At 36.8% G+C, this 25,439-nt stretch overlaps 1 protein-coding gene across 5 annotated transcripts in view; it reads left to right on the forward strand.

Annotated features, from left to right (window-relative positions):
* AZI2 (5-azacytidine induced 2) overlaps window positions 1-23,423 on the forward strand; it is a 38,836-nt gene extending 15,413 nt beyond the window's left edge. The window contains exons 3-9 of one of the 5 annotated variants that reach the window (XM_036759814.1): window positions 1,495-1,620; window positions 2,175-2,274; window positions 3,747-3,895; window positions 11,310-11,368; window positions 17,286-17,404; window positions 18,996-19,092; window positions 21,197-23,423. In XM_036759814.1, the coding sequence (XP_036615709.1) occupies window positions 1,495-1,620; window positions 2,175-2,274; window positions 3,747-3,895; window positions 11,310-11,368; window positions 17,286-17,404; window positions 18,996-19,066 (624 nt within the window). In that variant the 3' untranslated portion in view covers window positions 19,067-19,092; window positions 21,197-23,423. The remainder of the gene's footprint in view (window positions 1-1,494; window positions 1,621-2,174; window positions 2,275-3,746; window positions 3,896-11,309; window positions 11,369-17,285; window positions 17,405-18,995; window positions 19,093-21,196) is intronic. The other 4 variants (XM_036759809.1, XM_036759810.1, XM_036759811.1 and 1 more) reach the window with 4 other exon arrangements.
* Window positions 23,424-25,439: the final 2,016 nt, after the last annotated feature.

Genomic DNA, 25,439 nt, shown 5'->3' on the forward strand with positions numbered 1-25,439 from the left:
CTTCTATAACCTAAGGGTCTTAGAGCATTGCCTGGGGCATTGATGTGGTCATCCACTTGCCCTGGGTCTTAAGAATTCATTTGCTTATCAGAAGCAAGATCTTCTTAACCTAGACATACTATACTGCACTGCATACTATAGAATCTTGAAGTGTTTTTGTTGGAATACATTTAAATATGTAGTCATACTGAATGTTGGATCTGTGATCTCATTCATGTAGATATTCACATCAGTGACACAGATCTCAGCCTGTCTGTGTCTGCCATGAACATTCCACATGGCCCTTGTGTGTCCCCTCCTTCCTTCCTCTGAGTATAAACCTTCCACATTATATTCTTTGTTCTCCTGTTGCAATAGTTTCCTTAGGTGCAAACCTTTATTTTGTAGTATAGAATGCTAATAGAGAACACTGATTTTTGTCTGTTAGACAAATTAGGTACAATTGGAGGAAGATCCCCAATGTGTTTACATAGGAAGGTGGAGCCACTGGGAATTTAGGTATAGACCTCATCTGAAGGGTGCTTTCTTAATCTTTCCTAGAGTTTAGTCCCAAGGTTTTGTTGTTGTGGTTCCATTTGGGGGAATATATATCAATGACAACTTTATGGTCTGTATATGTATGAGTATATCTGTTGTAAATTATACATTTCATAAAAGCCTGCCATTTCAGAATTTATTTATAAGTGATGAAACTGCTTCACTATAAATTAAGGTATATATTGAAGAATTTTTTGGTCCACTGGGCTTTGATTTTTAGGAAATCTGCTTCTCTTTATTAATTTACTGTAATGTTTTTAATCTTCCTGTTTCTGAGATGTTAATCTTGCCATTTCCATTTCTAAAAGTCAACATCTTCCACCAAATGTTAGAATATATTATTCAGTCAATCAGAACTCTCTTATTCAGTCAATCAGAACTCTCTTATGCTATAAAATCTTGGAAGGGACTTGCTAGAAATAAGACAATTTAGCTTCAATTTATAATAGGTCAGTGGGAAAGTATGGGTTGACATGGAGAAATGTGCTTTATAGCCAACCTTCATAACACGTGTTCTCCAGAGTTAGGTATTCCTTTACATGGCACTTCCCCCCACTCACATGTTAATGGCCTGAATAAGTTAAAGCAAGCCAAAAAAATTGGTCAGTTTATTCTCTCATCAAGTTAAATTAATATTTGCTGAATTGAATTCTACAAATGTCCCTTATTAACTGCTGCTTTAACTTAAGGAGTTACCATTCAAAGAGAATTTTATTGTGGAGATATTCTTCCAAGGAAGAGACTGACACTTGCCTTTTGTATTTTCTTTTAAAATTTTCTTAATATAGATTGGTTTAGTAAAACATGGAACTTTAACCTAATTATCCTTTTGAGTGTTTTCTTTTTTTGTCCCTAAATTGCAAATTTTGAGGTAATCAGTTAGACCTTTAGATAAATTAAAAACCCCATTAAGTAGTATAAATTCTTGAGTTTTTCCCCCTATTCTTCTGTATTTAGCTTCTTGAAACCCGATTAGATGAAGAAACAAGCTCAGTAGGACGAGAACAAGTAAACAAGGCCTATCATGCTTATCGGGAGGTCTGCCTAGACAGAGATAATTTGAAAAGCAAATTGGATAAAATGGTAAGTCCTTTTGGGAAATGGAGTGAGATTAGCTGAATGCAAATGACTATTCTCACCTCTGCCAATCTGAGTTTTTAAAAAGATCCTTAAAACATGTTAAATTTTCTTTCAGATGTTTTTCTATTATAAAAACATACTAAAAATAGACTAATAGGTTTTGAGAATATTGTAGGTTATAGTGTAGCAAAAAATAGTGTAAGTAATAATGTAATTTCCTGAAGAAATTAAGACCAAATAAGTGAGGGGCTTTAATTTTAAAATATGGCTGGCATTAATTTTTTAATGTTTTTTTTAAAAGAAATGACATTGAAATAAAAGACAAATTTCTACAATTCAATGAGGACATCAGGTATTTCATACAATATCGATATGAAAATCCAATGAATAGAGAATATCCTAAATAAGGAAAGAAAAAATATAAATTGAAAGCCAAACTCCCGCCTACTTATTGAAAGACTAAAATACAACTTTTTTTTTTCCTAATACCTTTTTGGAACTAAAAGAGATTGCCATGGTCTGGTTTTTATTCATATAGGCTTATCTTTTTTCCTTAGAATAAAGATAACTCTGAGTCTTTGAAAGTATTAAATGAACAGCTACAGACTAAAGAAGTCGAACTCCTCCAGCTCCGGACTGAGGTTGAGACTCAGCAAGGTAAGAAGCAGCAGGCCAACAGCTGGTAGTGCAGCTCTTAGGCACTGACAGCATCTTTAACTGTGGCAGGGGGACCAGTGGAAGGAACATTGGCTCTGAGGCCACAACACAATTCAGATCCTCGTGCTCTGACTGGCCTCAAGTGAGCCATCCACCCTTGGAGGGCATTGGTTCCTGCATCCGTAAGGTGCAGGGCCTGGGGTTTGTGGTCTCTGAGAACCTTCCAGCTTTGAATCTAAGATACTGTGTTATACGTTGTCAGATTCAGTCACAGTAGAGGATGTGTTTGCTTAATTTTTCTTTATTCTTAGATTTTACATAAGGATTATGTTAGTTGACATATTCATTGTATCCTCACTTTTCTTTTACTCTTAATTTTTTTTGTATAGTGTTAATATTTAATACAAATTACGCTCTTTCCTCCCCCAAGAAATGATACTGCAAGAGAGACACAGAGAGAGAGCACATTCGTTTTGCTAGAACAGTGAGAGCTAAGAAAACCAGATGGCTAAGCCTCTGGTGTGTGTGGAGATAGGGGACACAGAATAGAATGATTGATTACAGAATGGAAAGAAGGTATGAAGCATTTCTAGTGCTCATGGGAACACTGCCCTGTCAATGAAATCAACATAAGGAGGGCCTAGAAAGTCATTGGATTAAACAGGTCCTGCCATTGGCTGACTGGGGCTCTGAAAAGTCTCTGCTTTTGATTCAGACCTCCCAAGAGTGACTGCTGCTCTGCTCTAGGGTGGAGGCAAGTGTGTGGGGTGGCAGGGGAAGGAGAAGGAAGACACAACACCCTCCCGATGCTCCCTTTGGACTTCAGCACTAGAGGCACAGTGGCCATGCCAGAGGCTTACATAGTGGGCTAGACAAGCTGATTGGAAAATTTAAATGTATTTTCATCATGCTGATAGTGTAGAATTTTAAAAAGGATGAAAAGTTATCTTTTGTTAAAACTATCATCAGCTCTGCTTATCCATGGCAAATTTTTTATCCCATGCTGGCCCCATGGGCATGCTCCCATCCCCTAATTAGAACATAATCAAGAATATCTGCTGAGGGGAAAATCATAAAATAAATTATAAAAGCAAAAGAGTTCTTAGATTGCCTGTCATTTTGGACCATCTATACTACTGCTCTTCAGTACCATGAGATCTTTGAGACATGACTGCTGTTATTTTTACCACAAGCTCATTTCTGCATGTTTTTCAGTTACTGATATAGTGAAGAACATTGCACTTGGAACCTCAGCACCTGGGCTTAAATCTTGCCCTTGCTGCTTCCCATTCTGTGACCTTATCAAAGTCACCTCATTTCTCAGGGCTATAATTTTATCTGTAAAATTAAGAAGTTAAACCAAGATAACCATGTCAGTCCTTTCCAGCTGTAAATCTTGTCATATTTTGATCTGTTTTCAAGGTTGGCACTGTTTGCTGATGACTTGAATTGTTGCTGTTTCTTTTTTGTAGTGATGAGGAATCTAAATCGACCTTCATCTAACTGGGAGGTAGAAAAGTTGAGCAATGACCTGAAAATCCATGGTTTGGAACAGGAGCTGGAACTGATGAGAAAGGAATGTACTAGTCTAAGAACAGAATTGCAAAAATCTAAACACAAGGTATACCAAACTATGAAATTAAATAGCCTCAGTCTGTATCACCATTATTTTTCTTGAATCCCAAAGTTCACTTAAAATACATCTGTAGAAACAGAGTAAAAATAATATCCTGCCATGAAAACTATGTATTATCTTCTCATATAACCATATCTTATAAATGTTGTTTTAGCATATATTATGAGCTTGCTGTGGTCTTTAGATTATGTTACTTTATTGAACAGCTTAACAATTTAAACCTTGATTTGCATCAGTTTTCTTCAGGTAGTTGAAGAAAACATTATTTGGTCCTAGAGAGCAGAACCAGGAACAGTGGCAGAGTTAGTTCAGTTTATGGAAAATATTCCCAAATCTTTGAACTGTGCATTTCCTCATCTGTCAGGAAGAAACAGGTCTCACTCATGGGACATGACTACCTGTCTGAAATGCTATTGAAGTGTTTTTTGTCCAAATAGGAGTTGGACAAGATGACATAGAAAGTCTCTTTTGAACTTAGAGCTTCATTGTGATTATTTTGTGAAATCCATAATCTCCCTAAGTCTGGTTTTCCTTTATATAAGAGGAAACATTTCAAGAGTTTGTCTTTAAATTTGTTTTTTAGGTATTTGTATATCTAGATGAAATCTTAACCTGGGGGACATGAACTTGTTTTTGTTTTTAATACTTTTATGCTTTTAAACTGTATTTTAATAGAATTGGTTTTCCTTTAACATTCTTCTGAGAATGGTTCCACAGGCTTCGCCAGACTGCCAAAGGGACCCCCAGGAGACCAAAAAAAGGTTAAGACCTCCTAAGCTAGATGAAGTGGAAGGGGAAAATTCTGGTCAGGGCTGAACAAAATTGACTTTCTCTTTGGTTTGAACACTCAGAACTATTAAAGTAGCATCTTACCGTATTAGCGGTCAGATTTCTGGTATCCTCAGTCATCCAGAATATGCTAAGCGAGCATTTCCATATTTAGGTAACTGTTACAGAAAGTAATTGTTAGAAGAAAAGAAAATAAAGGGCTTGATAATCTAGTTCATTTAAAAACATTCTTTTTTATATTCCTTGGTTTCATGAATGTTACATTGAGAGGGAAAATATGTTTGAATAAAAAGCAAGTCATCAAAGCATCAGGAAGTGAGTTTTCTCCTATGTTGGCAAAGTATTTACAGATCTAATAGTGTATGCTAAAGAAATACTTTGATTGTATTGAATCTGACTAGTTCAGGGGCAGTTTAATTGTGTGGCAGAAACTCTTTGGCTATCCCACTTAGGGATTTCTGTGAGGACCTAGTTTCTGGTACCAATTGTCACAAGTGGCAAGGATTTGTTGAATGCCCATCACACCAAGGCACAAGACTGTCCACATGTGGGGATATTTAACCTTTGGGGAATCAGACCCTGGGCAAGTCATGGGGACTCAGTTTCCTAATCTTTTAATGAATAGATTAGAGTCTAATCTAATCCAAACTTTGCAGAACAAATTCCCTAAATAAAAGGATTTGTTCTGTAAAACTTGGACTCAGTCAAAAGGCCCCTCCCAAGGACCTAGAAGACTACTTGTAGCCTCTAGGCTGCAGGTTCCCCACCCCTGGATTAGACTATCTGATTTGTAACATCCCTTCCATCTTTGATCCTAATTGTGCTTTGAGCAGCTCAGATAGTCAGAAGGGAATGTCAGTGCTAATGTAGAATTATTCTTATGACTTCTATTTACCTTCACCATTGATGCCTGTAGCTTTTAAAAAAAAATATATTATTGGCTGGTGGCTACTTTCTGACTTCCTTCTTGGGCTGATTCCTTTTGTAAGTTAGAAAAAAGTTAGAAAACTTCAACACTACTCTGCTTTCCAAATGACTAAAGGTCCTGCTGGAGTAATTACTAAATACTTTCCTCCAAGGACTCATTAAGAGAAGGGCCAGTTACTAGAAAAGAGAAAGGGAGAATTCTTTTAGGCTAATTAGTTGTGACACAGTGTTGTGGGAATGACAACCTGTGTGATCAAGAGGATTCAGAGGGTAGAGATCATTGATCTTGTGTACTCGTGTGGGTGTTCAAGGAGAACTAGCACCTCTAGTGTGAAGGCTTGCAGAGCCCTTTTCAGGGCTGCTCACCACCTTTGGTGTCCACCTGGCACTCTCACACATAGCTCCAAGAAGCTGCAGCTCGTGCAGTGGCCACACCTTGGTAAACTATCTTGGCAGATAGGCTGAACCAGGTTGACAGTAACCTACAGGTCTCAAACCTGTTGATGAGTTAACAGGTTGTCTCCAAGCACGTGAAGACTTCCCCCACCTTAAATGGGTGGGACAAGAACAGTTTGTTCCAGTGGCCATGAAGGTAGCTGAAGCAAGGCTCTGTGGAGCACATAGAACTTGGTCAGACAGGGAAGATGCCAAATTATCCACTGTATCTGGGGCCAGTGCCAGTTGTCCTGACTTTTGTCTTGACTCTGGAAGAGAGGATGAGACTGATGATTTTGGGCAACTACCTCACTTGAATCCGGTTCACATTCAAATGAAAAGACTTATAGCTCCCTACACACCTCACACAGTGCTTTACATAGAGTTGACAAAGAATAAATATTTGTGAATCAGAAGGATCTAGTTTGGGAGTCTGCCTAGTGGAAATAGAGACCTGGGTTTGAGTCCCATTTGGTAACCTAATCCTTTTTTATTTCCAAATAAGATACTGTACACAGTAACATCCAAGACACTCACATGTAAGCTATTATTAAAGAAAATTTGGGGATCTTGAAGCTAGGTTTCCTTAAAACAAACTCCAGAAAATATTACTTCACAGTTAGCAAAATGGCCTGATAGTTTTTATTTGTTTTATTTCTGCACATTTTTGCTATTTCATTTTAAAATTATTCTCCCTCAAAACAATATAGTACACATGTTTGAATAATTTTGGTCCCTAAATTAATATGCTACTGATTTTCTGCAGCCCACTAGATGGCACCAAAGGGAATAAAATTACCTCATTGAATTTAATAATTTTCTTTAAATTTTGATTATGAAGCTACTGAATTTTGTACTGGTGTTTTTTTCTTTGAGTGTCTTTTTGATTTGGCAATGTTTGTTTCTTGCAATATATGGTATACAAAATATTTCAGCAGTTATTGCTAATTATATGTCAAGATTTTATGTGGATGCTATTACTAGTTTCAGAATAATTTCTTCAGTACTTTAGGTGTTTACAAAGTCCTTTCCTCACAATACTCCTGTGAGTTATAGGATACAAGTAGTAGGAAAAAGTTGTGAAAATGAGACTCAGAGAATTTGTAGTTTCTCTGAGTCATCTACCTGGTAAATAAGTGTAAGAGCCAGAAATCAGAGCCACATCTTGTACCTCAAAGACTCATGTCCTCTTCACAGTGAAACACAACCTCCCCCAATCCTACAAAATCAGGTCTTGAAATTTTGCATTTTTTGTCGTATTTCATGTCTATTATATATTTTGAGCAACATGACGAATATTTTTTTGGATTGATCCTTTGTTAGTAAAAGATTAAATTTGCTTCTGCAATTTATACCTACTGCTCCAAGTTAATCCCTCTTTCATACAATAATCTTTCAGATACATGAAGACTACAACTATTGTATCCCCTCTGAATTTCTAGGCTAAATAACCCCTCCTTCTTTAATTTATCCTCATGTGACACATTATCTTGGTTCCCTTCACAATCCTGGTCACTCTTCTCTGTACACTCTGTAATGTCCTTTATAAAATATGGTGCCCAGAAGTGAAAATAGTTATTTGGACCATGGAAGACCACTCACTTAGCCCCAAGCGCCGTGCTTCTCTTAACACCGTGCTTCTCTTAACACCACCCTCAGCATAGTATTCACTTCCTTGGCTCTCACTTCACATTGTTGGTGCAGACCAGCAATCCTCTAAAGCCTGCAGAATTTTTTCAGAAGAACCATAGCTACATCTCTTCCCCATCTTGAATTGGTGATGTTCATTTTTGAACAGTGGAGTGATGGAATTGGAGTCAAGCAAGCCTGTGTTTGTGTCCCACCATTAATATTCATTTGTTGGGTAACTGACCAGGTCCTCTCACCTTTCTGATCCTTGGTTTCCTCATCTGTAAAATGAAAGGGTCAGATCAGGCAGCTTCCAAATGTTTTTCAAGCTCTATTTCTATAGTCCTTTGGTTTATCCCTATTAAATTTCATCCTAATTAGATAATGGCCCAGTTTTCTGGGACTTGTTGGGTTCTTTCTGATTCTGATCATCATCAGTGTTTAGCTATCCATTCTTGTTTGTGTGATCTGCAAATTTGACAAACATTACCAGTGTCTTTATCCAAGTCATTAACAAACATGTTAAAAGTCAGGGCCATGCCCAGATCCAGAGCCCCTCTGCTGTCAGCCAGTTTACACATATTCCCAAGACTCTGCCTGACTACTTTCTCATTTCTGCCATTTCACCAGGTTCAAACACCCTTAAACTGGGCTGTTGTCTGGACCACATCTCTATACATTGCCCACAATATTGAGAGACTTTGTCAAATGCTTTGTGGAAATGTAGATAAAATATAAGTCCAGCATTGCCCAGTCTACTAACTGTCAAAAAAAACATCGAGGTTAGTCTGGTGTGACCTGGTTTTCATAAAGGCCTTGTGGCTCTGTAGATCATGACTTCCCTTTCCAAAAGTTCACTACCTGTTCCTTTAAAGATACATCCTAGAATTTTGCTAGGAATCTAAGTCAAACAGACTCATTCCCTTGTAGACTCCAGTCACTTGCCTTTTTTGAACATTGAAATGTTTATCCTCTAATCTTGAAGCATCCCTACTGTTCTTTACAGTCTTTAAGAGTTCACTGACAGTGGTTTGGCAAGCACGTATATCAAGATTGCTGTAGCCTACTCTCCTCCCATCTCCTTACTTCCTCTGGACATCAGCTTTACCATTAGGAATTTTGATTCTGTCCAATCCAAAGATCGACCTCAGTAGAGACAATGGAAACATGAAAATAGATTATCCCTGTCTTCTTTTGTCCATTATTGTACCATCACACCAAGCAACAGAGAAGCCTTTGGTTCTGCATCTTCTCCGCAATTTAGTTTTAAAAAAGAATAGATACCCCTTTTGTTGTTGTTGTACTCAGTTTTCTTGGTGAGCTGTAGTTCATTCTGAGCTTTATTGCTTTTGATGATACTCTTACAGGACCACACCACATTTTTTTTATTCAGCTGCCTTTGCTTCTGTTATCTGCACATGTCTTTAAAAATATGTTTACCCCACATTTTCTACATCTTACTCCAAAGACTGAGGGACTTTATCAGATGCTTTATTGAACTCTAGATAAACTGCATATCTAGCATTGCTGTAATCTCCTGGTCTAATAACTGTCAAAAAAAAAGGAACATTGTACATCCACATTAGTCTCTTTAGATTTTCCCTTTTCCTCTACATTGGAGTTTTTTTTTTTTTTAATATGTCTAAGATTTCTTTTTTGAGAGCTTCTCTTCCTTCCTGGGCCAATTCTGTCTTAGAAATTTAATCAATCAATGAGCATTTATTAAGTTGCCAAGTATTCTTTTAGGTGCTCTAGATATAAAGACAAGAGTGAAACAATCCCTGCCCTCAAGGAGCTTATATTCTATAGGGGAAAACTATGTAGATATACAGACTATATAGGATAATTTTATTTTTAGTGGGAAGGGAAAGTACTAATACTTGGGGGATCAGGAAAGATCTCGTAGAAGATGACCCTTCAGCTGAGATTTTGAGAGGCAGAAGGGAGGATGGAGATAAAAGATGGAGTATCCTTTTTGAGGGGCAGTATAAAGGTCAGTTGGGCTGGACTGTGGCTTAAAGGAAGGGGATAATGTATAATGAGTCCCAAAAATAGACATCAGGTGGTTAAAGATTTAAATGCCAGAGGAATTTATAGTTTGCCCTAGATGTATTGACATAGATCAGTGGTTAAGGAAAATCCCTTTGGCAGCTCTCTGGAAGCAGACTGGAGTGGAGAAGGTTGGGAGCCCAATAGCGAGTAATAAGGAGCTGAACTAATGTGGTGGCTCTGTGTGAGCAGGGAGGACACTGGATACTGAACGTTCATGCCATCCTACCTTTCCAGCTCCTGAACCCTTTGACATCTGCTGTGACCAGATCTAGATTACCCAGCAGATTGTGTCTGTCTTTGTTTTTCTCTCACCATTTCACATGCCCACAAAGTTCTTATTATTTCTATTTCAGCAACCAGTTCCTCCTTATCAGTGAGAATTGGGGCCATAATAAACTTTGCCCTTGTTGGTTCCTCTATCTTTTGCAAGATGAAATTATCTTTAAGGCAACTCAGGATATTATTAGCCACTCTGTTTTTGGCAGAGAAAAAGCTCCATCAGCTGTTTGAAAACATCTCCATCACTACTACATCAGCCTCAGTGCCAGGCTTTTCCTGTCTAGCCCATTTAATGCATCCCATACCTGACTGAGCATTCCCTCTATGATTTATATCTCTGACAACATTCAGATCTTCAGTGTCTGATGTAGCCCATAGCATGATCCAGTGACCACATCACTTTCTGTTTCTTTCTCATTTCATCACCCACCAAGCATCCCCCTTTATTCCTTCTGACTTCTGAACACATTTTAAAGTACATTCTAGTGTTCTGCCCACCATTTTATCTCTCTCTTCCCCTTCTGTGCCTGCTGTAACTAGCATATTTTTCCAGAGCAACCTTGTAGTCAAGGGTAACAAGTGTTAGGTGTAACTTAAGGTGCTTGGCTCTTTCTGTTTTATGCCTTAGTATGCCGCAGTCTGAGGTGATCGACTTCGTGGTTTTTCCTTGGATTCTCTCTGGCTCCATGCTGTTCATCAGAGCTACTATCTACAGTATCAGGCTGGATGACTAAGTAGATATAGGCCTCCCCCTTCTGTTTCAGTTTAAAGCACTTGGGTTTAGATTTGACAGATTCTAAGCAAATAAATATTGTTTTGGAGCCTGCCAGTTTTAGGTACATTCCAGTCTGGGCCAAGTCATTCCTTCATTCCTCCATTCTTCCACATAACCAAATTCCATTTTCAGACATCATCTTCCTGCAGCCTTTGCCTTCATCTAGCAGTAGCAGTTAAAACAGCCTAAGATCTAGGATGCCATAAATCCTTAGTCATGGTTTCTAGATTCCTTTTGGCAGTATCTAAAAGTATAAATGTGTACTTTTACAAAAGTATTTTACTAAATTTTAAATTATATAAACTTCAACTTTACTTTTGCTTTTGAGATTTTTTAAAAAGTTAAGAGATTATGGGCTTAAAATAATTGTAGTTGGACTGTTACTAATTAAATGTTTTGTGGGTGATTTATACATATATTTATAGAGCTTTATAATTTGTTTCTAATTAACATAGTACCGTAATTGAAAATGAACTGCCTCAACTTTTTTTTTATAAATTTTTTTAATGAAAGGATCAGTCTCAGGAAGACAATCTCAATAACACAGACTTCCAAAAGCCAACCATTCCAAGGTACTGAAATATCCTTGAATTTTTAAAATTGCAGATTGTATATTTTTAATGCTACTTTGCAACTGTGAAATCCTGTGATTGCTTATGTTTGCATGAATATTAACTTGCTATGGTATGTCAAATGTGGTTTCATTATTTCTTTAATCTTCATTTTGGTACTTTTAAAAGCTTTATTCTAATGAAACTAATGGAGTCTTGTTATTTCATTATCATCTATCTATAAATAGACTGAGGCATCAATTTACTGAATAGATACATTGCTAGAAAATTGTCTTTTTTTTGGTAAATCAGGTAATATTTTAAACATACTAAAGTATTTACTATTTAAAGGAATCCTATGTTGAATAACTTTTTTGTGAAATGAAACAACTTCATAATTTGTCTTTTTAAAGTAATAATATGCTTTTCCATATATCATAATTCAGTTTTATGAAGGTCAGACATCTAGAAGTCTTTCAGATAACAGCATGATGATAGTGTACATTAATATGGTACCTTATAGTTTATAAGCTACATTCTTATTTAATCATATGAATTGTAAATGTCCAAGGAGAAATTTTTACCTTGCAGATAATGTGAGACTTTTTAAATTAACTTCATTTTTCAGTGAAAAATATTTTATCCAACCCACCTCCATCGGAAAAGAAAAAGAAAAACAAAATGCCTTTAACAAATATGCATAATCATATAAAACAACTTCCTGCATTGGCTGTGTACAAAAAGTATTATTTCTATTTGCAGTCTGAGTCCTCTGTCAGGATGTTGGTGATATATATATACTTAATCACTGGGCTATCTGGAATCTTCACTGACCATTGCATTGATCAAAGTTCTTAAATCTTTCAGAGTTGTTCATCTTTACTGTGTACAAATTATTCTCCTGGTTCCATTCACTTTACTCTGTATCAGTTCATACAGATCTTCCCAGGTCTCTCTGAAACGTTCAATTTTGTCATTTCTTACAATACAGTATTATATTCCCTTTTCATATGCCGTAATTTGGCCATTTCCCAATAGATGGGCACCCTCTTAGTTTCTAGTTCTTTGCTGCTATAAAAAGATTTTCTATAAATATTTTTGTGCATATGAGTCCTTTCCTCTTTCTTGGATCTCTTTTGGCAGTAGAAGCCTGTTAGTGGCATCCCTGGGCCCAAGCCTATGCAGTTAAACAGTGAACTGGGCGGACATGGTTCTGATTCACAGGACATTAATGTACTTGTTTTCCCACAGTCTCTCCAAGAGGTCATTTTCAGGTTTTGGTCAGTTTTGTTAATCTCATGAATTTGAGGCTGATAAATTTGTATTTGTCAATTGGGGAATAGTTTTTATTGTTATAAATTTGAATCAGCTCCCTATATTATCTTGTTTGTGAGACTATTATAAGAGACATTTGTTGTGAAGATTTTTCCCTCAGTTACGTTTTCTTTCTAATTTTAGTTACATTGCCTTTGTGCAAAGTAATTTTTATTTTATGTGATCAGAGCTGTCCATTTTGTCTTCTTTGATCATGCCTAGCTATCCTTTGTTTGATCACAAACTTTTCTCTAGTCATAATAAAATAACCATCATAAAGTCCATGAATTACCACTACTCTGTCTTATCTCAGACATGCAACTTAGTTTTTCATGGATTACTTGGCTAGATAGCAGTTTTTGGGTCTAATTTACATCAGAGTAAGAGAAAGGCAAACAGCAGAAGTCCATTATATGATGGGCTAGAGAGTGAGAAGGAAAGACTAGTGCCCCCAAAGCAGCCTCCATAGAAGTAATCAGACCAAAGAGACTTTCATAAGGAAAGAGAAGTCTTCACACTCCAGATGTGTCTCTGCATTATACGTATTTCTTATACAGCATAAAACATATAGAACTGTGAAACCTCATAGCAGTCTTGGTTTAATTACTACAGGGACATGCTTAAATAAGGGAGGTGTATTTGACGTTATTTTTTTTAATATTCCTTAAAAGAGATTAAAAAGTAGTACTATTTTAAAAGCTATAATTACTAAGAATAGCTTGCCCCCACCCTGTGCTGTGCTGCATTATCCAGTTGGATGTGTTTTTAAAGCCAAGTGTACCTGTGTTTACCGAGTCAATTTATCTCACAACTTGTATTCTGCTGCTTCCTTCCCTACGTGCTAGATATACTAATGGTCCTGGTTTTTAAAATTAAACCTTAGGAGTGATGGCCACTTAATTTGAATTTTATAGACTATAATTTTAGATTCTGCAGAAGAGTTTTTGGAACAAACTCCATAACTAGAGAAGAAGAATTAAGGAAAACCTGGTTGTTAAAATTGCCCTTAGAAAAATCTGGCAATTGTCCCAGTGTGCTTTGTATTCAGTTCAGTGCATGTTCTCCAGGAATGTTGAATTTGATCTAGCAAACTTTAAGGAAACTAAAAGAGGAGGCTGTTTTCAAAAAGAAAAAAAAACACTAGGGATTTCCTTTGTGTGTGCTGGGAGAATGTACCTCCAGGTAGCACAATGCAAAAAACCTTATAGTTAGAGAAAATCTTGTATTGCAGAGGCAAGATTTAAATCAGAATGAGTTCGTTAGGATCTAAGAACCCAAAAGGACGTCTAGTCTAACCCTCACATTTGATATGTGAAGAAACTGAGGCTCACAGAATATCCCTGTGTGTCAGAAGTCAGGTTAGTAGTAACATACAGCACAGTCTTCCCCTTACAGTAAGAGCTTAATAAATGCTTGTTTTTGAAGCTAAAAAGGAAAAACTTGAAGATAGTGAGGGATATTGGAACAGATAACCAAAGTGAATGTAGAGCTTTTTCATTTGGGTGAGATTTTTCCTTTTGTTTTTGATATTTTTCATTGTCCTTAGAGGCAAGAGATTGTTACATAGCATCTGTAATTTAAAAAAAAAATTAATTAACAAAAAACATCTACCTTTTCTAATTGCCTCCCACCATTGAAAAAGAAAAACAGGAAGAAAAAATGTTGATATAGCATTTTAAAGAGCTATCTACATATTGCTATGTATTGATTTATATATTTATTTTTAAAGAGCTATCTACATATTGCCATGTGTTGATTTATATACGGAAGGAACTTCGCTGGACTTGTAATCTTGCCCATGACCTGACCAAGAATTTTTATGATATAACTTTATGATATAACTACAAGTAGTCATCCAACCATTGCTTAGTGCAGTGCATGGAACATAGTAGGTGCTTAATAAATGCGTGTTATTGACTGACTCCAAATGCTTCCATTGAGAGGAATCGCACTTGGTTCTGGAGGCATCTCATTTTATTTCTTTACTGTGCTGTCAGCAAATTGTCAGCCTAATTATACCTCTCTGCACCTTCTCTCCCATCCAGAACCAGACAAAACAAGTTTGATCCTTGCTTTTGACAGGCATCTCTCATAGCCTTCTTTCATCCCCCAAATCTTGAGAGCTGCCATCCTCATCACCTTCAGCCAAGCATGTTCTCCAGTCCTGCCACCTTCTTAGTTGCCTTCTTGTTGGATGAATAATTTTAAAAATTGTTGAATGAATAATATTCAAAGAATCTTAAAAATTTTCTGTGGCCGACTAAAGAGCCTACTGGAGAGCTTCTAGTTGAGATTATTTTAAAATACAAAATACCAATTTTCTGTTAAAAATGTTACTTTTAACTCAGTAGATAAGAATGTGGAATGTTTTGTTTTTAATTAAAGATTTAATCTAGGCAACTGAAAAAAGTAGGCTAGTGGAGATCATCTTGCCTTTTCCAGCTTCATACAAGCATTGATTAAAAATCATTCGATATGAAAATATCTTTAAAATGGGGGAAAGGGCTTTTCTACAATAATATTAAGATCTCGACAACTGTAGCGATTAAAAAAATGCTTGATTGGTTTTATTGTGTCACCATCTTCCCCCATTCATCTGTTTTTTTAATTTAATGACTGAGCTGTCATTTCTTCATTATCCACCAGAGGGAGGGCTTGCACTGGTAATCACTTTATCACCAGTTGCTGGGACTAAGGGCAGCTACATAGCTACATGGTGGTCACCATTGAAATGGGATTGTTTAATGCTTTTCTCAGCCAGATGTTTTGAATGGGTTGCATGTGATTTGGATTTCAGTGCTGTCGATTCAGTCTTGCATGGTTTATCACATTCCTTTACTTTCTTGAGGAAATCAAATAACATCCAGGTCATCTCCTTAAAACTATAAAAGCAAATTCATTTTAAAGTGTTGGTTTGTCATACTTGACGTGATTTAACACATGTACGATCTGTGCTCTTTTGTTGCTGTGTGAAGAATCATTGGGAGGCCCAGAACTGCACTTGTAGTTTGTTTCACATGTGGACAGGGGCCTGCATAGAACTGGTATTGTAGACAGCATCCTGGTGGTTTACTGGGGAGAAGAGAGGTGCCTGGCTAATTTTTGTGAAGTAAATCCCCCTCAAAAATTTGCAAAAGCCCTGTGATTTTTAAAATATGTACTGTTGGAATTTGTTTTGACTATGCATATTTGTTACTAGGGTTTTGTTTGTCTTTTTCCCCCCAAGGGGGAGAGCAGTTAGGAGGAAGATAAAATAATAAATGCTTATTCCTTGAAAAAAATAAATTTTTTAAAAACATACCTGGTTAGCAAATGTAGTTGCAAAAGACTTAAACCACCAGTTTGTTTTGTTAGAAGTCATGTGGTTGCTGCTTTAAAAGAATATATGCCTTTTTCATTGGAGTGAATGCTATACAAAAATAAAACCTATAAAAGTAAGTAAATCAAAATAATCCTAATATTTTTGTGCTTCCACTATTTTAATCTGTCCTCTGTAGCTAACCTCTGACCTATTTTTTAGGTTCTCATGTAGCTGAAACTCTACCAGAAGAAAAACAGTGACTGTCCATTAAACTAATTGTTTTCATTCATTGATAACATTCACAAATGCAAGATATGATCATTCAGATTTGATGTGTCATTTATAATTTTTCATTAAAAAATGTTTCTCTGAGGCACCCACCACCTGAAAGTACAAAGTCTTTTAGAAGATAAGCTCTCTCTACCTCTTTATTCCTCTCTCTCTCTCTCTCTCTCTCTCTCTCTCTCTCGTATAATGTGATAGGCTTTGAACCTAGAACACTTGGTTCAGATCCAACCTCCACATCTTATTCGTTTGTAAGCACATCCCTTCTTCTCTCTGAGCTTTGGTTTCTTTATTTTGGAAATGGAGTTGGTAAGGCCTGCAGTACCTAGCTCCCGGTGGTGTTCTGAAGCTCAGTGACAAGAACTTCTGCAGTATGCTGTGCTCATCCTAAAGCACTTGGCTAAATGCTAGCGTTCTTTGGCCTCTTGTCTAGGAAAAGCCGGGTCCTCTCTCTTGGACCATTGTAGTCATTGAGATGAGGTCGGTTAGTCACACATGAAACAATTTTAATACCTCAAATATAAATATATTTTTCTTTGGCTTGAGTGGATGGTAAATGAGTCCAGGCATCAGATATGTCTAATTTGGATTCATAGTTCTAAGATTCTAAGAGTAAAATATCAAATTCTGAATGTTGGTTTACTTTTGACTAAACTTCAGGCATAATTTAATAGGTGCTACTATAATCACTAAATTCTTTTGAAAGTGAACAGTTTATTTTCTGTGTTTACCTTTTTGCTTGTTAAATTAGAACAGTTTGTTTCCTTTTTAATAAATGATAGTCACTTAAAGTCCTAAGAAGAAATTTCAATTATGATGCAGATGACCTTTTTACTCTCTTCATTCCATAATACATGTTACTTTTAATCTTTAATCATGGTTTTGTTGAGTCAGTTTATATTTAGATGTGAATTTTGACTGGAAAGTGATTATGTTCAAATCTGCTTTTAGATTTTGATCTTTAAGTCTGAAGGACTACCTGGAAAAGGGATCTTAAGAGGAACAGTGACCGTTATGTTTTTAACATCTCTATTTCAGTGATAATGTGCAACTTGCCTACTGGGAACTCAAGAGAGAAATGTCTAATTTACATCTTGTGACTCAAGTACAAGCTGAAATACTAAGAAAATTTAAAACTCCATCTCCTATCAAGAAAGGCAAGTCATCACCAGACACCTGATTTTAGCCATTCTGTTTGGAGAGCAGCTTGCTAACATATCTTTGCAAAATCTTATGATTTGAAGATGATAAACCAGAGAATACCATGTTTCAGGCTACTTATTCTCTCCTTTGGCTGTAGTAGACTCATAGTGGTCAGCTTCACATCTAAAGGTGTCACTGATGTGTTTTTTCTTTCGTTCTATATTCTGTTCCCCTTGTGGCTTTTTTTCTCCACCAAGTGTTGCTTATGTGTACGTGGCTGAGGTGTTAGGTTGACTCTGTTTGACCTTTTACCACAACTTCTTCACATAAGAACAAAAGAAGGCACCCAGACTTGTGTTTTCTGAAGTCTATGGTAGGCATATAATATGCCAAGTAACAAAACTTCTCAATTTTTGTACATTTTTGAAAATAAAACATTTTTTAGACTTTTTTTTCCCTGTTTATTTTGCCAAACAGAAGGATTTCTAAAGCGTCTTTGCACATAGCTACATTATTGCTTAAAAAAGACAAAATACTGATACATTAAAATTGGTATACTTTTATTTACCTTCTCCTGATACATGAATTGCTCTAACTTTTATGTTTTGTCTCTAATATACTACTCGGTGACTCACATTTTAGAACTTTGTATCATCTGATTGGTAACAGTCCAAGTTTATTGACTAGGTTTTTTTTGTCCTTTTTAATCATATATTCCTTAACAGTTATAAATGTAGTAAAAAATATATTTTTTTTTTGGAAAAATCCTGAGTTGAACCATTTTGTAAAGACAAGAATTTTTGTATAAGGTTACCTCCTAGCTATTCTCACTTATAAATTGAGAGTTTTGTATGTCTTGTTTTTCTTAGAACATAGCTAAACTACATTTTTAGCACAATTCTCTTTATAGGAGTTTTACGGGATAACATTGTGACTATAATTTTATTAAGTCAAAATGAGGAAAGACAAGAATCTGAAAAAGAATAAAAACCCTTTTATCCTGAAGTGGCAGAGATTTGGCTCGGACATTGAATATTTTATAATACATGACCAGGACAAATTATTTAATATCCTTAAGACTCAGTTTCCCCATCTGTAAAATGGAGATAATAAGGCTTGTATTTCCTACCTCACAAGGTTTTATGAAAAAAATACTTTTAATCCTTAAAGTATTATGGAATTATTATCATCATTACCATCTTATGGGGGTTGTGATAATCAGCTCATTCATTTGGTTGGTCAAGATGATTTAGTAAACAAACAAGTTACAATTCATTGTATGCTTGGATCTTGCCTGGGCTTTAGAATAGTTGGTCTGATTCTTTAAGGGGGAAATGAGTGAGGAAGTCTAATTCCTGTAAGGAAAATCAGTAATAGTCTATTTAGAGAACTCGCTGTTTTCTTGGGTTGAACCGTGTTTAATAGAAAACTGGGGACTATTTCTGTCTATTGCTACTTAGATCAGTAGACAGGCTTTCCCATCTTTGGGGGGAAGGGGGGGACGCAGGATGGGGATGGGATGGGACACAAGAAGGTGTTTCCTTCAGAATTGCCACTGGATTATCCTGTGACTTCTCATAAGTAATATCATTTCTGGTGCTTAAGGCCATGTATTTTCCAAGGCTGATTTTCTCAAGTGTGAATGCAGGCTCAAGGGAAGTATTCCCATCCACTGAATGTGCTGCTAGGAGCGGAAGCAGAGGTAAGACTCGCCTAGGTCTTTGCCCTGCTGCCATGTTGACCTTGATGTTGAGCAGTGCTGCTTCCAAGCCTGCCTTCCCCACCCATCCTGCGTACTTGATATAATTTATAATGCAATTCTTTCTTGCTTCTTTCCAAATTGCATCATATAGAGCTTTTGCTATGTATGACATTCTTTTTGAGCTACAAATAATTTTATCTTCTAATATCTACCCTGTAGTTTGGAACTAAATGGAGAGATACCACTGTGCTATTTCTAGAACACTGGCTGTGTACTATGCATATATTTGACTTTTGATTTAAAAAAAAAGATAGCCATTACCAGCAGAATTTTGGTCTGTTATTTGGTGTGTGCTAAGAAGAAAAGGACCATTATGTCTGCAGGTTAAATTGTAGGTTGGAACCGTTGAAAAACTGACTTGGCTTTCCTTATGTCCCAATATGTGGACACCCAAAGTTGAAGAGTTTTTGAACTGTAGGTGGAGAGGTATGTCAGAGCCTTCCTGGGCTAATCTCCTCATACTGCCATGCTGTTTCTTCCTATTAAAATGCAGATTATAACCAGTTACTTCTTCTGTTGGTTGTGCTAGAGCTGAGTTCCCCGATAAGGACTGAATTTTTTATGTTGTAAGAGCTTTTAGTTGCTTTTTAAAATGAAAGTACATAGAAATCTAGGTAACTGTCACTGCCTTATGTACATTTGAACTTCAAGTACACCAAACTGAGTGACCATTTATTTTTATAAGTGGGAAACATAACTTCACCAAAACCCTGTTCAGATTTCTCATTGTGGTGCAGAGGTGAGCTTGACCTCTGAAAGGCTATACCAGCTAGACATGAGCCCCAACAGACCCTGCCAAGGCAGAGAGATTTCATTTACTGGCTCAGTGAGGGCAGAAAGCCTTGTGAATGCATTCACTCTGGACTGATGTACTTTTCAGCCATGGTAACTTTGAATTACAAGTGGGTTATGATTAGTGTTGGTGGAGGAAAGAACCACACAAAGAAAAATCACAGTGTGATTTTATTATTTTAAAATGTTGAAACTGAAATTGTACAAGTTATAGGAAGATAATGTATAATACACACTAAGGCCAAAAGCAAAATAGGTCTTTATGCTTAAAATGTTTTTTGTGCAACAATACTTTCTTATGTAGGGTAGCTAAGGAGACACCAGGATCAGGAAAACTGAAATCTACATTTCACCAATTTTAAATTTATAACAATTTGAACATGGATTTCAGTTTTTTATTTACTGAAATCAGAGATGAGTAATCTAGTTTTATATTTTGTCATTATACAAGCACTCATAAATTTCCCCACAGACTTTCCTTTTTATTTAGTGTGTTTATTATATCTTTTGACTCAGGTGTTTTATTATAATAAATATTTCTTTTAAAAATATTTTTAGAGATTTCACTAATTTGTATACAACATTCGTATCCCCTAAAATTAGTCAGTACTTCTTTTGGATTGAGGATTTTTTGTTTGTTTTTTTATATGGGCTTCTGATGCAATTATTGAATATACACAATACAGTAGTTACTATTTTAAAGTTCTGTGTAAGAAGCACAAGGATTCTTAGATAATTCCTCTGAAAGTAAAAAACAAAACAAGATTTAATTGACACAGAGCCTACATCCTACTTAAGGATAGGTTTGCTAAACAAATGAATAGTATGAACCACATTCCACAGGAAACATTTAACCTAAAGAGACCCTCAGTGTCCACAGGCATGTAAAGAGGGAATGTGCTAATAAGTGAAAGATATTTCTCTGCTATGCCAGGTGTTTTTATTAGAATAAAGTTTTGTCCAGTTGTATAGGACCTTGTAAAGAAAGTGCTCTCTGAGTTACATTTCTATAGATCTCACAAGAGTCCTTCAGGAGGGAAGGCTGCTAGTCTCCAGCTCCTACTGAGTGACCTGGTCAGTCCAGGTCCTCTGCTTTGTTTACAAGTGATGCTGGGATGATCCCAGGGTTCTTGACCCAAAACCACCACACTCTTCCTTCAGTGTTTCATACTTGAAAGTAATTACTTCATTAAAAAGTTCTAAAATTCATACTAGCCATTCATCTAATATCTAACTTGTCCTCCTTTTGCAGCTTGTGCACCAGTCCAGTGTGTTGAAGACCTAGTGAAGGACTGCACAAAACTACATTTGACGTCTTTAACTGCAACCTACAAAAGACACCCTCCTCTTTCACCAAATGGCAAAGCCCTCTATAGCACCATGGGTTCTCCTCTGTCCGGAGATACAAAGATTTTATTGGAGAGAGCAAGTCTCCAGTCATGGGCAGATAACGAGAGAGTCATCCCTAGTGGTGGTACAAACTTTCAAGAACAGAATTCCTATGGCAGAAATTCTTTAGAAGACAATTCATGGGTATTCCCAAGCCCCCCAAAGTCTAGTGAGACAAGATTTGGGGAAAGTAAAAGTAAAACACCTTCTCCCAACCTGCATCACCTGGATCAGCATAATCCAAACTGCCTTTACAAGAACTAATTCAGAAGAGACTTGTGGTCACCTTGGGAAGAGCTGTCTGGCATCGGTAGGATGTGCAAGAAATACATGGAAGGAACTGATTCCATTGTGGTGTAGTGTTCTGTGACTGTCCTCGATTTCAAGTACACTTGGATTTGCACATACTGTCCTGCAGTTGTGTCGTTAGATTTGTCTTTTTTTTTTCAGTATAGACTAAAACAACTGTTCTAACCAGCTCTATTTTAGCTAAGTATAGACATATGCACTACTTAATAAATTACAGGAATTCTCTTAGTGTTTTTAAAAGACAACTCTACCTTTGATAACAATTGCTGTAGATTTAGGCATCTCAGGTAAAGAAAAATGATAGAAACTAGTTTTTTGGGCTTGAGTTCAGAAATATAGACACAGGTTTTGTAAGGTGTCTAAATCACAAATATATTCACTCTCAAGAATAATAGAAAGGTTGATGGAGTTTTGGCTCAAATCACATAAATTACAAAAACCAAAACAAATCCTACCTAGGGGAGCAAGCAACTAGTATTTCAGTTCCCATTGGTCTTTTTATGAACACACATGGATTGTGGAAATATTGGGATAGAATAATTGTTCTAAGGATAGTCCATTTTTGTATGCCATTTTAGTTCAGATTTTCAGAATTAAAAGCTTTTTTGGCCCAATGGTGCTTACCGTTGTACTAGAATGGGCACCATTACTTTTGTGTGATTTTAATTCTGTTTACAACCCAGACCGCTCAATCATTGGAACTGGCCCCATTCAGTAGCTCCCTGGAGTATTCAATTTAAATGTCAAGATTTTATTTTTAAGTAATAAAAAAATGACAATAATTGGAAAACTTTTTTGTGTGAAAACTGCATATTACTATTGGGTGATAGGTAGAGTCAGGTAGAAAAGGTTTTACAATTTTCAACATATCAGTATGTTAAGAGGTACATGTGAGTATTTGGATATTTAACTGGCCAAAGGAATAAAGTGTCCCCAAGTGACCACACTAGCTGCCTTTTCTTGAGTAAAGCAGTTTAAAATGGCAATACATTAACCTTATGGAGAAAACTTCAGATTTAGTGAAGGATCATTAATTGCTAAGGAATTTTTGTGAGGTTGCCAGAGTTTTGCAAGAGCAAACTGAACTGAACAGTTTACAAGTATGGAAGAAACAGCTGGCCTTCCAGGGAGCTTTATGGTAACGATTGTGTATCTGTTACTTGTAACTGATGCCATCCAGACATTTCCTGGTGTAGAGACCTTTTTGCCTTGGGATCTTGAATGTTTCACGTAGCATTAATGCCTTTTTTTTCCTTTTCAGTATTAGGCAGTTTGGTGTAATTTAAACTCAAAAGATTTCCTCAAGCCTCCTGCTGTATTACTGAACAGCATACATAAACAAGACCAGATATTGTTTGTATCTTTCTATTATCTTACTCACGTAGACTGGCTTGTCTGTGATTAATGGAAATGGTGTCAGATGCTGGAATTTATTCTGACCAATGAACACAGCTGACTCAAGGGAGTACAATCTCTTGCAAAGTAATAGAACAAATCCAATATGCATAAAACAAATACAAGTCACTAGGCTTTAGCTGATAGAACCAACTACCTGTGTAATAACAAAGTGGCAGAAACTATTTCTCATGTGGCTGCATAGACTGTATATTATGTCTGATCTCTAATGTAGCTTTACTAGTGTTGCTTTTCCTTAACCAAAATCAAGTCTTTTTTTTTTTCTTTTTAAAAGTAGTAAATTGGGAGACTCTGGCTTGGGTAACATTCTGAACTATACAAAGATGAAATCATGATTTAAATAAATTATTTTTATTTGAATATGACTGGATGTCAGATACTTTCTGTTCCATTGCCTATGACATGTCCCTCCATCCCTCCTTTTTGGTCTATTTGATAATGTTGTTTTCTAAGCACAAGAAGACATTTCTCATGTTGGTTTTTTATGCCAGTATCCTCTGGCATTGGGAAAATTGCTTTTCTCTACCAATATGTACATCATACACTTGAACTCAAATTTACACTTTGAAGTCACTGCTAATTAATGAGAGGGATTAAAAGATGAATGAGATACAATCTCTATACTCCAGAAGCTGGCAGGCTTGAAGGGTATGATAGCATTCAATAGAGGCAGAAGTTCTCTAACAATATAAAATGCTCTATAGGTAGTGATGTCTTTAGATTATGTCTAAAAAGCAAGGCCATAAGTCTAATTAGTGGTCTCTGTCTGCAAAGTAAGATTTCTTTGTTCTCAATGTCAGATTAAATAAAGAATGCAGTGGAGGTATGAAAAGATGCTCCAGTGATGTTGATAGTAAGCTCCTTTTAGGAAAAGTCCTTTTTTCCCACTAACTTCCATTAAAGCCTAATGGAAAGAACACTGGACTTGGCATGAGAGACCTACATCTTGGCTTCTCTATTATTAAGCACTCAAGAATATTGTTAGGAGTTCTGGGGGAGATAAAAAACTTAGATTCAAGTTTCATAATGGCAGAGATAGTATTGCTAGAATGTAATTCCTACAGAGATTAATACATATAAGAGAAATGACATGTGGTGTTCAGAGTGGAAAACACTCAATACTGAGGAGTAGAGGGAATCCGTTGGGAAAGTTTCACGTATTAGGGCTTCATTTGGGCAGTGCTGCCCTTTGCAGGTGTAGACATTTAATGTGTAAGTGATGGGAGAGCATTTATTAAACTCGTGTGATAGCAAGTCCTAGAAAATACCTTAATCTTCAAAGAATGAACACTGACAGGTATGCAAAGGGCGATAGAGAGGCTGCAGAGGGTGTTAGTAAGCTTCAGCCAACACATTCCCAACAAAGACTTATGCACAAGTTGCCTAAAGAATGTCATAGAGTTGTATGACCAACATTCTTCACTGGGCTTGTCTCAGTAAGGAACAGCTGATAGTTCTAGTGGTGTCCCTGCAGTGTCAGGACACGTTGAGGAGGTTTTCTGGCAGGCATATTGGAGGATCACCGCTCTAAGAAGACTTCCAGGAGGACATTTTCAAGAATCACCCCTTATCATCATGATCTACATCAGAGGTGTCAAATATGCCTCAGGTCTCTGAACCGAGTAAAATGTAACTGGGAAATATTTAACAAAATAAATAAAAGAGATAATATTCACATGTGGTTTTCTAAGTCAGTAGGCAGCCCACAGGGGTCCTTATGTATGATTTGAGTTTGACACCACTGATGTACATGATTGGAGGGAGTCCCCATATTAGTAAGATGGAGAGGAGGAAATACAGCTGACAAAGACTGGGTCACACAGCCAGTGATTGTTCAGAGTCAGGATTCAAACCCAGGTCTCCTGACATTAAGTAAGTATTTTGGATGTTCTGCTACTGCACATTGTTTCAGATTCTATTGTTTCTCCAACCAACCGATGCCCGCCCACCAGGGAGGCAGAGTTTACAAAGCACTTGACATGTAAGCTGATTCGGTCCTCACAACCCTGTGAGGAAGGTGGAATTCTCATCCTTGCTTTACAGACCAGGAAACAGGCTGGAAGAGCCCAGAGTCACACGAGGCACATCTGAGCTCTGGCCATGCTCACTCCAGTCCAGTGCTGGCTGCTCTGCCACCTGTAAATGTCAATCTCCTTTGATCCTCACCATAACCCTGTGAGGAAAATGCTACAGGGATCACCCTACTTTACAGATGAGAAAACTGAGGCTCACATTAAATGACTTGCTCAGGGTCACACAACTAGGAAGTATCTGAGGCAGGATTCAAACCCAGGAGTTGGGAGTTTTCTTATAGTCTGACACATTGCCCCCTCCTTTAAAGAATTCCTTGTTTCAGATAGAAACTTGGGGCCCTTGGAAGC

This window comes from Trichosurus vulpecula, chromosome 5 (genome assembly GCF_011100635.1).
Source record: "Trichosurus vulpecula isolate mTriVul1 chromosome 5, mTriVul1.pri, whole genome shotgun sequence".
Lineage (NCBI taxonomy): Eukaryota > Metazoa > Chordata > Mammalia > Diprotodontia > Phalangeridae > Trichosurus > Trichosurus vulpecula.